A 13,148-nucleotide genomic window follows, 5' to 3' on the forward strand; every position below is an offset into this window, starting at 1 on the left:
AAAAGAAAAAGAGGGTTTAAAAGAGGCATGGAGGAATGCAGGTCTTGTGCAGAGGTGAGTGAGCCCAGCCGAGGTGAGGGAGCCCTCGGAGCCGAGCGGGAGTGGTGGGAGCTGAGGGGAAGCAGAGACCCGGTGGCTGCTGGTGGGCTGGGCAGGAGTGTGAGCGGCCACAGGGCCGCTGCCTGAGCCTGGGGAGTGTGGGGTCTGGCTGACCCCATCTAACCAGAGCTGTAAATAACCATTGCAGCAGAGCTCTGAAATCTCCGCCTGCAAGTTGTTATTTTTTTCATCAGTCTTCTGGCTGACTTGATATCTTCAGACTTTGCATCCCAGGAGTCTTCCCCAGGATTTTTAGTTCCTCTCTGACTTTGGTTCAGGGCTTTGCAGAGTTCAGAATCTGCTTTCTCTGTCTCATTTTTTAATTATATGTATTTTTTTCCCAAGGAATCCAAAAGATCACTCCATGTTTCTGTTTTAATCTGGAAAATCTCCCTCCACTTTCCCATTTTCTTCCCTGTAAAAAGTGAACTGCAGAAATGTGTGATTTCTTTAGCATGGTAATTTGGATGCTGTTGCTTTACATTTCTCTTTTATACTCAGGTGCTGGAGGTTAAAGTAAGTCATCAGAGAGACATTTATATGTATATGTATATATTTTAGTGGGTCTCCACAGAATTGGGCGGTGCCCTTTGTTCCATTTGACATATGGAGGATGGAGACACGGAGAGTGAAAATTGCTTTATAACTCATAAAAAGACCATTGCAGAGTAGGAGCATGAATGCACTTTCCTGGTTCCAGATGAATGCCTTCAGCTCTGGCCTTGCCTTTGGGACCATTTCAGCAAGGGATGCTGTTGGGTCAGTCTTTGCACTCCATTTTCTCTTACGCTGAGGCTTCAGATTAAGATCATGGCTGAATTTCAGATTCTTTACGTAACACCAGCTCTGAGGTGGTTTAACATCTTGTTTCTGGGTATCGCTATAGTGTGTTTAACTTCCTGGCCCTAAAGCCACTCCCAGATGCCTTATGGCTTCTTAAAGAGTATTCCTACTGCTGCGTCCCTGCTGTGGCAGGTGGTGGAAAATGAGTGCTGAGATGCCTTTCAGTGACTGCTCCAGAGCTGATGTGGAGCTGGCTGTTTGCTGGCACGAGCTCAGTCCGGGATGGTGCGTTTTCATTTTCTGTTTCCACGCTGCAGGCAGTGCCGTGGTACTCTGTGAGTCCCGGGGGAAGCAGGCACACTGAGCTGCTGTTTGCCTGAGCACTGGCAGGTATTTCTGCCAGTATGCAGGGGCATTTGTGAAACAGAACACTGGGAGGTGGGGAGGCTTGAGCTGTGCTCACCTTGGAATTGGCCAGGTCCCAGGATCCAAGATAGGTGAGGTTATTCTAGGAGATAGGGGAGCTCTCTCCCTTTTCTCTTTCTCAGCACAGTGGAGGAAGACTAGAGTGGCTTTTGTCTCTGACAGCTCTTTGGGATCTGTGGGTATGTGGAGCCCACTCCTTCCCTGCTGATTTGGGAGCAGAGGCTTCACCGTGGGGGTCCAGACCGTGTGATCTCCCAGGCCAGTTTGAGGATGGCTCTGTCTGGCAAGAAGCGTGGATTGGTAGATGGATGTTTCTCCTTATTGTCAGCATTTTTTCCAAGTGCTTGTTGAGGAAACTTTGAGCTTGGCAAGGGCCAGTGTATGTGGAAAGTATTAAAATCCGCAGCTGTTTCAAAGAGGAAAGACCCACATTAGAAATACAGATAGCATTTTAAAAGCAAGTTTAATGTCCTGGAAAGGATTTCTAAAGTGAACTAAACCCCGTGGATCAGTAAGAGCATTTATTTTGTGCCCTGTAGTAGTTTATTTTGTGCCCTACTGTAGTAGCCCGACAGTGTCCATTTGGTGCTGTTTGGGAATTAATTGATAGTCATCAGTGACCTGACTTACAAACCTGAGTTTCGCTGAGACCTCTGGTATGTTAAAGCTGTGTCATTTTCCTGGCACCAAGATACAGAATAACCTGTCTTACAAGATTGTCAGACTATTTGTTTCCTGTGTTTTAACTGTGTGTTTATCACGTTCGGCAAGAAGTAGGTTCCTGGGGCTGTTTCTTGGGGAGAGAAGTAGGTTTCTCATGGTACTGAGGCCTGATGTAGCACTGTTTGCTGTTCCTAGGCAGTACTTTCAATCAGGAATTTGAGGCTGGACACTGAGACTTTTCTGCCTCTTGTCTTTCTGAGCTTTAGTTTCTGAGATTATTTTCGTGTAGCTGTTGGTATTCAAAACCCGTCCTCAGCAAAGGAATCAAATGTATTTGACAAAGCAGAGTGAAGCGCATGTGGATTCAATCCATACCCCCATGTATGCATAGTATGTGAGCGAGCATCTGGGCCTGGGTGTGCTGGTATGTCAGCCTAGTTCTAAAGCAGTTAAAGAAAAAAAAGGCAGCGTGCGTAGACAGCTTTGGCACTGCAGCCCTGGGAAATGGCAGCCAGCCAGAGTGCTGATGCAGGGCCAAGACTCTCTGAGGAACACCAAATGCTGAGCTTGGATGCAGCTCCTTCTCCGCTCTAGTTTCACTCTTCACCCCCTGGGCTTGCAGCTTGCCAGCCCTGTGCCAGGTAGATGGTGATAATTTCACAAGGCAGAACTGGAAACAGAGGCAGATATCCCGGGGTGTGTGTGCTGCTAATCAGATGCCAATGAAACGAAAGGCACAATTACCTGCAACTGAAATCCGACCTCAGTGAGTTTAACTGTTACACTCCTCAAGTCACTGTTAGACTTTGAAATTCAGTCTCATTCAGTCGTAAGTTATTTATCTTTTTTGATATCGTGATAGCACTGGAGACAAGGGTAAAACCGCACCGCGGTGTGGGTTGTGTGTTTGTGAGGGCTTAGTCTTGTTAAGTTTCCTCAGTGCTGCTGACTGACTGTGAAACGCTCCCAGCAGAGGGCACTGGGGTTATTGATCTCCAGCTCCGGTTTTTCCCCTGCGAGTCTGCACTGGGAGAACGGGAAAGCTCCCTGTCAGTAAAACCTGTGCTTCACCCTCTGCTCTCCTGGTTTTGTAGACTGTCATAAAGGAGGGGATGCTGATGAAGCAGACCAGCTCCTTCCAGCGCTGGAAGAGACGATATTTTAAGCTGCGAGGACGAACACTCTACTATGCAAAAACTGCCAAGGTAAGGTCCTGCCAATCCATGGGAGTCCAAGGAAGGCAGTCAGTGGTGGGGCTCAGAGGCAGGTGGGTGTTGGTGGGAAGGCAGCCCTCAGCAGAGAAAGGAGCATGTGCTCTTTAAGCCCCTGTCTGCAGGCTTTGTAGCTACTAGAAGATCCCTGTGTTTTGCCTCACACTTGGAAATCCTCGGTTTTGAAGTAAAGCATTGAGGACCCGTGGTAATGATTTTTCCATGTTTTCCCTCCTTGGTGCATTTTAGTAGGGAATGGGCTCTGAATCAATAGGAAGGAGAGAATATGAATGAAAAGAGAAAGTGCAAGCAAGACAAGCAAGGCTAAAATGTATCAAATCATGCATCTGGTTAGTATGCTGATAGTCAAATAGATATGAAACTGTCTCCTTTCATGGGAACAAAGCCTACAGTTGTTTGTTTTTTTAAATGATTCTTTAATAAAAATAAAGTAATTGAGTTCACTGACTAAAGACAAGCCAGAGTGAGCCCCAGTGTATGGAACTAGACTTCCAGGTCCATTATGTTGTTGGTGCTGGATGTTTACTTTGGATCACAGAAGGCTGTGATGGACCATGCCAGGCAAGACTCCCTTTGAGTCTGCTGCTTATACACTGGATTCAGTAATTCACTGGGATTTTGAATTTTTTCTTTCCAGTCCATTATTTTTGATGAGGTGGATCTGACAGATGCCAGCGTGGCAGAATCCAGCACAAAGAATGTCAACAACAGCTTCACGGTAGGACTTTTTGCATTATTTTCCATCCTTCTTCCGTCTTTTCCTCGCTCCCATGTCTTTTGCAGATTGTAAAAACATCTGAACAATCTTCACAGCGTCTTTCACTGAAAATAAAAAACAATTATAAACTTGTTTTTCTTTACGACATGATAACTCATCTGTGTGCTCATGGGAAGTGCCTCGGGTTACTGTGTATTGTGCTAAAACTCAGCATTCAGGGATTTGCTTACCTATAAGCTGGGAGGGCTTGATAGAACCCATTCACACAGTGGGACAGAAAAATTTGTTCTGCTGGGGGAGTTAAGGGTAATGTTGATGTTTATGCTGCAGATCTTGGAAAAGGAATTTAGTTTTCCCTTCAGGCATTAAAATATGTAAACTTCTTTCTCTGACTTTATTTGTGTGTGTCTGTATGTATGTTTATATATATGTGGTATATATAGTGGGAAAGCAAAAGGAGGAACAGAAAGGAATAGCACAGAAATAACTGTGGAATTGGTTCAGGATACTTGTTAGATGTGAAATGTGTGCCAGGTATTTGCAGTCTGGAGATGTGGTGGTATCCCTGCTTTATTTTCTCCAGGCTCAGGAAGTAGGAGGAAAAATTATTGTATTTCTGAGGTGCAGGTGTTCTTCAAGCTCCGTTTTGAGGGGAGTCCCTGGTGTGCAGAAAAAAGCCATTAACATCAGCCATGCAGGCTGAGTGTCAAGTCTTGGTGTGAGTTTTGGAATTGAGCAGCAGTAACCTCCATGCAGCCCCTGAAGGGCTCCGGAGGGAGGAGGATGTGGAGAAAGGAGGCAGTGCTGCTCTGAGGAAGGGGAAGGGGGAGCAGTCCAGGTGGAGGGAGGAAGCTGACCCTGCAGGATGGTGACCTGTAGGTGGTGACCAAGGCTGAGCAGTGTGCCTTGTGCTGCAGCAGGAGGGACCTGCTGCTTTAAACATCTGCCAAAGGCCATCTCTGTTGTGTAGCTGTAGCTTTTGGCTTTGCAGTGCCTGTGGAAAGCAGCCATGGCACCCACCCTGTGTCCAGATAAAACCCCAATACTTCCCAAAGCTTGAAAATACTTTCTACATCCATAACTGGACAGGTAGGAGGCCTGATAGTAAATATTGATATCAGTTGTCAACGTGTGAGCACAGAGAGGATTCTGTAGTGATTTCAGTAGGGGATATGTTTTCAAGAATATGAAGTTACTTACCTGTTAATAAAGCATTTTATCTTGGATCTTGCTTCAGTTTTCTCAGATATAAACAAAGACTGATGTTTCAGGTAAGTGTACTGTTACTGTTTTGCTTGTTGGTATAGTTGGGAGAGATCTAATCTCCCTCAGGAACACTGTGTTTAGGGATGGAAGGAAGTTGTGTGTTTGCTCTCTCAGATTGCCCCATCCAAGTCCAACAGTGAAGAGTTATTTCCAAGACTCTGGTATCAGGCTCTGCCAGTCCCTGCCTTCCCTGGTGTGTAAAAGTACAGGGTTACCGTGAAACTCAAGGAGCAGGTACAGTCTGCACTGGCTCCAGCTGAGCACTGTATCATGGGGCTCGGGTAAACTTCAGGAAAAACATGTTTCCTCTTAATTTCTGTTTACTCTTTGTATCGTGGCTTACAGAGGGGCTTGACTGTGGTTTACTGTGAGCTCTGAAAATACTTAGAAGATCAGAAGGTGGCCTGGTGTTGCTGCTGTTTGCTCTGCCACATCGCTGCTGTCAGTGCTTTGGATGCCTTGCAGTCAGGCAGTTTTCTGTTGATTTTCTTTGAGAGCACTTTCTTTCCTCTCTGTATTTCCCTGGCTTGGTTCCTCTCTAAAACTCAGAATTCTTTGATGCATTTTTTTCCCCTGTTTCAAGTCAGTGGGACACATGATTTGAGTTTTTCTCCTAAACTGAAAGCATGCAGCACTTGGTGTTGTATAGCAGAGTTTTAGATAGTTTTCTTTTTGGTTTTCTGTTTTCTTCAATGGAAAGTGGTAGTTTTGGATTTATGAAAGAGTGGTTTCTTTCTGAGGAAACTCAGCCTCTCTCCAGGCATCTCTACTGCTTAATGTATAGATTCTGCAGGTCAGGTTGCATGAGTGGCACCCCTAAGGTACTGACAGAGGAAATGGGAGACAAAAACACCAGATAAAGCACTTAGAGGAGAATGTGTATTTAAAACAAAGAGGTAATAAGGGCTGACCAGCCAGAAGAGAAATTGGTGTCCGGGCAGTGAGGAGCATGAGGAGGCAGCATCAGGAGAGAAGAATACCAGAGCAAGAGCCAGCAAAGGTTATGCTGCATACATAGAGGAATAAGGTTGAAAAATAGCTGCCAGTAAACCTTTTGCATAGGACATGCCTGACAGGTAATTTGTTTGCTGTCAGCAGGCAGGGGAGCGAGAGAAGTGAGTATTTAAGACGTAGACCTGTTCCTCTAAAAAGAAGAGTGTGTAATAACGAATTCCACTGTTGTTTACTTAGTTGATCCTGCATAGATTTCCTCAGTAAGTGTATCCTGTTTGCAGTGGGGAGAGTTTTCAGGACTGCTATCTGGAGTTAATGGATGGATGACTACAGAATGGGCTGGGAGCGTGTGATTGGGGCATCTTTGACTTAAGATGTTGTACAACTGTGTCCCCTGAGGTGTAAGAAAAAGCTTTATGTTTAACTGTTGTTCCTTTATGTCAGTTAGTGTGGCTGCAGAGGTATTTAGCAGGAAGCCTCTGGGAACAAATTTTGCAGCAGCTCCATGCCAGACCTCTCTTCTCTCATTAGGCCAAAAGGTGTGGTATTTGCTGATTCTGTCGTATTTCTGCCGCTTCTGTCCTTCAGAGTCAGCTGTCTACAAGGTAAATTCTTTTGGGATGTGTTGGCTGTAAGTGAAGGGGGTTTCCACCTGTGATCCCTCAGTATGTGGTGCCTAGATCTCTCACCAGTGCATTTTCCTAGGGTTGCTGTCTTGCACAGGGCCTTAGAGAAGATCTGCTGTGGTACAAACTCAATGAAAACTGTGTTGTCCTGGTAGTTCAAGACCCTTTATTTCAAAGAGAGCAATCAACTTTTAGCCTGGATTCTTGCCATCAGTGTGTGCTACATTTTTACTCATTATGGAATAGAATCATCAGCATTGTATGGCTGAGGGCAAAGCCTGACCTTGATTTCTGAGCAGAGCTTTCTCAGCAATACCCTCAAAACTTCTCGTGATTTCTAAAAAGCAGATGATTTGGGATCACACTGGGTGTGTTGAGTCTTCCCAGTGAGACTTCAGCTCTTTCCATGAACATTTTTTCTTGGACAGTGCAGCTTTGCAGTAGCATGATTTGGTAAGACACCCACTTAATGGACAAGCCTGCAGCTGTGCTAGGAGCGTTAAAGCAAAGTATGCAGTGAGGATGGGTTCCATACTTCAACCTGGAATAGTGTTTTCTCTAGAACATGCCAGCAAGCCTGGCTTTTACTGATCTCTCTCTCAAAATGACTCCTTACCTATGTCGTGCACCTGATCCATCCAATATGACCCTTATCCCTTCTCCCCTACAACGCTCATGAGGTTTGGGGGACACCAATCACTCTTGCCTGGTGCTCAGGTCAACACTTTGCATCCACAGCTGCCCCCACAAGAGTCGTTGAAAAGACTTTGGCCCAGTTTTGTAAATGTGTGTGTAGTGAACAAATTCTTCCTTCTCAGATCAGTTTGTGGGCTGAAGATCTGCTCTTTTCTAGAAGGTGCCAGCTGAGTTAAGCCTGCTGCCTTCAGTGCAGTTGGCACGGTTGATGGAGTGAGTCCTTATCACTTCATTGACCCTTTCCTGCCTCGTGGAATATGTATATTTGTATAAAGATAAAATATGTGTTCTTTAATACTAGTAAAAAACACCTGTCGTCATCAGGAGAGAGCCTGGAAAGGACATCACATCTTTCCAGGTACAGATTTTGTGTTCCAATACGATTCTCACATGGTGGTTTTATAAGTTTTCCAATTATTGCTGCCAAATGGTGGTGTGGACTTTCACCCTCATTCACAAAATATGAGTCACAGCATTTGCTCTTGTCCCCTCTGACTGAAAGCTTTGAGATTCCATAGGAGCCTGTGTGGAGAGAGAGTTGTGTGTAGTTTGGTTTCTTCTTTCTGGTGGTGGAAGCTGATGGTGTAGTGGAAGAACCATGCTGGTGACCCCTCCTCCATAGTTAAAGGCTCTGCACTAGAAGAGGTGGAGCTTGAGCTCCTGAGCTCCTGTAAACCCTTTTCTGTTGGGAAGTACCTCTCAGCTCAGCCGCAGACAGGAAACAGCATATTATTCCAGTCAGCGCCTGCCTCTCCACTGTACTGCCGGCAGAAGAAAACTTATCCCAGCTCCTCCTTAAGCAGCCAGCTAATCAGCTTGTGGCCAGTGGAACACAGCTCAGGGAGACTGACCACAGATGAGACAAATGCCGGTCATCGCATCCGGTTGGGCTTTTCCTGAGGGACTGGGCTGCTCTGGACGCTGGTGTAGAGGACGACTGAACGTGAAAGGTAAGAGCAGGATTCTGAGTGTTCTGGACTGAGCACTGGGAAACGTGGCTCTTGTGCCAGCGTAACAGATCATCAGGAGCTCAGGTGCTTTGGAATATGTTTGCTACAAGCTCTTACTGTTCAGGTGTTCCCTCCTGAGGGGATTTATGCAGATGAGTTCTCCAGAACAGGGCTAAAGGGAAATGTGCCTGTGGTGCTGTTGGAAGTGCTGCACCCATCAGTTAAGAAATTCTGTTTATTAACTGATGATTCACCCTGACCAATGTCCCAGGAGAGAGGAAGCATTGAGATTAGAGTAATACCTCTATTCCAGAGCGCTTGTGTGACTGGAGGCGACGGTGGTTGTGGTAGGTTGAGGAACAGGGAGTTGCTGGTGCTTGTGAAGGAGAGTGTGCTGTCATCTCTGAGAAGCGGTATGGATGTAGTTCTCCAGCTGTACGGAAGCCTGAGGAGTGCTACAATTTTATTTTATTATAACCTTGTTACTTAGTCCTGACTTTCCAGCAGCAAAGTTGCCAGTTTCTGTCTTGTGAAGTTGTACCTTACTATCTGATCTCCTCTAGACTCTGTAATTTTGCTCTACTGTCCCAGGGATTATTGATGCTGTGGAGAAATAGCATGAGTCTTCATTTTGGGGGAATGAACTATTCCTAAGAACAGGGGGCAGAGTGCTTGAACTTCAACAAAAGATTGAAGTGCTGAGGGTACTTCCTGGTGGGGAGAGTATGTTGTTGTTGTCTGCAGATTCACTCACAATGAAGTGAAAGTGCCTTTGCCTCTTCATGATTTTCTGTCAAGTTGAATTATTTGTATTAGTGCTTTTAAGTGAAAATAAATCCTTTTTAGCAGAGAAGGCAGTGAAGTCTTCTCTGAAGAGTTTGGTTTTGAAGGAGTAATTAGAGTTGCTGAAGCTACAGAAAGTTTGCCGCTCACGTCTAGCACAGGAGCTGCGTGCCTGTAACGCACTGCTGGAACAAGGGGGACCCACATCAGGGGTTATTTGTGCTGATTTGAAATACAAGCTTCAGGAAAGAGCATGTGACTTATTTTTATGAGGAGAAAGAATATTAGAACTTTTGTTACAAGCTGTTTGCAGAAAGTCAGACATGGACTTTGAGCTTGGGCTGATAGAGACTGGGGAAATCTGCGTGGTTTGACACTTGCACAGATTCCCTGAACTGCCCCGAGTGGCCTCTGAAAACATGAGATCGAACATATGCTGAGCTTCCTAGCAAGGGAGAGGATCTTCCTCCCCTGCTTCCTCAGCATGGGCTGAGGGACCAAAGGGAAGGCACCAACTCTCAGCACTGGGCACAAAGAGTGGCTAATCTGGGGACAGAGTGACACAGGGGAGTCAGGAGGTGTCCAGAATCCTCACACAGTCATGGATTGCCCTAGTAGAGTTTGGAAAATGGAAAGATTAGAAAAGAGGGACTTGTGAACAGGATGGTTCTTTCTTCCATGTTTGTAAACTCTCCTCTCTAAGCCAGGCAAAATTAGAGCATACATTGGAAATTCGGGTTTTGCTGGGGGTTGTTGTCTTTTCCACACCCATGTGTGTACATGTTCAGGAATTGTACACTCTCTGCTAGTGTTCCTACTCTGTTTGTATTGGCAGCTGTCAGAATTTCCTTTATAAGCAGCTGAAAATATGAGTAGACCCATATACTACCGCGTCCAGAGTCACTCTGCTGGTTTTCCCCCTCCCTTCATTAAGTGCATTTCAATCCCCATTTCCTGTCAGAACTGCTGCAGTTTCAAAATACTTTGCTATTTTAGTAGTTTGTAATCCAGACTTCAGTGCAGTTTTTTCTCCTTGAGAAACGGCCCTTTGGTAAACAGACCATTCTGAGTCACTGCTGGTCAGTGAAAACAGTCATTTAAAATCCTTTCATGTCAAGGATTTTTGGGACTCTTAATCCAGCCTCCTGTGGGAGCTGGTCATTAGTCTGCTGTCACAAAAGAAGGAAAAATCTGCAGAAAAACCATCGAAGAGAGGATAAACATGGAAGAAGAGTTAAAAAGTCTGGAAGAAGTTGCTGTGGGTGGAGAGATCTGGCGATTGCTACTGTACATTACAGAACGACCTGAAAATATACAGGAGGTTTTGAGAAAGATGAAGTTACTGTGAGAGGAAGAGGTCAGACTGAGCTTTATGTGTTTTACTGTGGGACAGGACAGACAGGGAGCTGGCAAGTGAGGGCGACTGTTTGTGAAGAGCTTTTGTTTCCTTAGAGGGAAGTTTTCTGCTTTGAAATAAGTGTCTGCCCTTGTGCCTGAACACTGGGAGCTTTTGTTTGATAATCTCTTTGTAACTGCATCTTCTCCCCTTCCAGGTGAGACACAAAAGCAGAACAACCTGTCGTGAGCAGGAGGTCCTTTGAGAACATGTTTAGCTTTACATGGGAGCTTCTCTAGAAGGAAGACTCCTTTTTATGGAGGGAGAGGCTTGCTAACATTACTGACAGAAATGCAGCCTCCCTACTTGTAGTTCTTGTGATAGTGTGTGAAACAGGACTTGTCTTTGCCTGGTGACCTGGTGTGGAAAGCTCCTGGATTCATCAAGCTGTTGAAAGGTGCTCATTTCCTTTTGTGCTAGCTACCAGCCTCCTTTCAGCACAGCTGAGCTTAGGGGGCTGTGAGGAGCTGTTCCTAACAATGAACTGTCAGTCACAGGTCATCTTCCTCCTGTGGACAAGATCTTTTATTGCCCAGTGCTGTGATTTATTAGCTGCAAGCCTTGCTGTGTGTGAGCCCACAGAGACAGCAGCTCCAGCACTGGGCAGCACTGACCTGCCCTCTGTTCTTCATGGGTTTGCTTCTGAGTGAGCAGGGAGGTTTCTCTGAAATATCCTTTACCTTCCCAGATGGGCTGCCCTTTCTGGACAGGATGCTTCTGTTTAGGAACTCTTCCTGGAAGGGCTGTGTCCTCTGGAAAACAGGTGAAGGGATGCATCTGCTGCATGAGATGGAGGTGCGTGGATATGGAGCTGCTCTGGCACTTGGCACGGCAACTGTTTCAGATCCCATTGGATGCTGCTCCATCCATGGACATCTCTAGTGATTCATAGGCCTGAATTACCAGGATAGTTTGCATTTCTTACCTGCTGACAGTGGCAAGGACCTTGCACGCTCTGGTTTTGACATCTGGTAAGTGGTTGCGAAAGTCCTAAAATCCTCTCCTTGTCTGTGTTCCTCTTACCAATTGCCAAGAGCAGGAATGTGCCTTGTTTAGGAACAGTTTCCAGAAGCATGTAGGAATGTGACCCTGGTATGAGAGATGATAATTTTCCCAGGGAATGCTCTGTCTGGTCTGATTTCCCACATGCAGATAGGGACTGGGAGAAGTCCCAGATGGAGGGTCAGCACGAGTTGAGCTTGACCTGTGGGCACAGCATAATGACGTGAGTGCCAGTGCTCAGAGAGGCACTGGTGCCCTGGCAGAGGAGTTACAGACTGCCAGATGCTTTAGCCTAATGGTGTAAAAGTGGTCCTAGAGAGACCACAACACTCGCTGTACCTGTTTTCCTATGGAAATGAGCTGTCCTGGATTTTACAGATTGAAAGTGAAGGTAAAACAGCCATGTGGAAAGTGGGGGTAAAATACCCAGTATATTGTGAACAAAGATTTGGCCACTTTGGGCTTTGAGGAAAATCTTGTTATTGCTATTTAAAAAAAAAAAAAAAAAAAAAAGGAAAGGGATTTGGCACAACTATAAGAACATTAATAACTCGTTTTATTTGGTGGGGAGTTTCCATAGGTAGAAGATGGTCATTCAGCAGGAAATTAAGATCTCACACTATAAAAATAAATACAAAACTGGTGGGTTTCTCCAGAGTTATGTGAAAAGCTGATTTTTTTGGTCCTGTAGCATCCAGGTTTTGGGGGGAGAGAATCAGTGCAATTCTAGAGAGCTCTAGGTGACCTCTGCAGTGAGTTAATGGGACTGAATTTGTTGGCAAAACTGGGTGAAAGCTGAATTGCAAAGCAGAAGAGGGATATTGTCTGTGGGGGAAGGCAAGGCTCAGTCCCCCATGAGTCTAAGCATTGATACTTGTATTATTTCTCCCTTTCAATCTGTGGAAACCTGCTGAAGTCACACTGATGTGCTGTCTAAGGCTCTGCTGTGCAAATTCAGCAATTGTGTTTGAAACATAGAGTGACTTTGGTGGTTTGTGAATCTTGCTGGTTGAACACAGGGAGGTGTTTTACTGTACTCCAGTGTTCATTTCACTGCTGCTGCCTCTGGAATAGGAGCTGACGTGGAGAAGTGGCTGGGTCCTCATTACAATCTCACCCAGTTTTTCTTCCTGAGTTTCTGGGCTCTTAGGACACCAAGAGCAAACTCCACTGTACGAAGCAAACATAGCAGTTGGCTGTGTTTCCCCACCTTTGCCATACGTGATAAGCTGAAGGTTTTGCAGCTTTTAAATTCTTAGTTGCTAGGTCTTTTGAACTCCAGAAATTCCTGTTGTCTCTGTACTCCGGTCATCAACTGGAATAACGTGGGATCGGATCTCTTTGGGGCATTTATGGCTAGCACCTTTGAACATAAGACTATATTTGAACAGGATATGAGTAAAAGGAAGCAGTCAGAACGAGCAGGTGTTCTCATACACCCGCTTTTGGGCACTCTGAGAAATGTATCACATCAGGAAAACTGTTTTTAGCAAAGCTGTATGTCCTCCTGTCCCATCTCCCCCGCAGCATTTCTTCTGCCAGCTCCATGATTGG

At 45.6% G+C, this 13,148-nt stretch overlaps 1 protein-coding gene across 12 annotated transcripts in view; it reads left to right on the top strand.

The window, feature by feature from the left end:
* The window catches only part of DGKD (diacylglycerol kinase delta), a 59,542-nt gene that overhangs the window by 11,782 nt on the left and 34,612 nt on the right, over positions 1 to 13,148 (top strand). For 11 of the 12 annotated variants that reach the window (XR_010433190.1, XR_010433191.1, XR_010433192.1 and 8 more), the window contains exons 2-3: positions 3,066 to 3,176; positions 3,841 to 3,921. Coding sequence is in view for 7 of the 12 variants with exons in the window: in XM_064666754.1 (XP_064522824.1) it covers positions 3,066 to 3,176; positions 3,841 to 3,921 (192 nt within the window). In the remaining 5 variants the exon portion in view is untranslated. Of the gene's footprint in view, positions 1 to 3,065; positions 3,177 to 3,840; positions 3,922 to 8,105; positions 8,414 to 13,148 lie in introns of those variants that run through there. The other variant, XM_064666761.1, reaches the window with a different exon arrangement.

Source organism: Pseudopipra pipra, chromosome 10 (genome assembly GCF_036250125.1).
Source record: "Pseudopipra pipra isolate bDixPip1 chromosome 10, bDixPip1.hap1, whole genome shotgun sequence".
NCBI classification, from domain to species: Eukaryota; Metazoa; Chordata; class Aves; order Passeriformes; family Pipridae; genus Pseudopipra; species Pseudopipra pipra.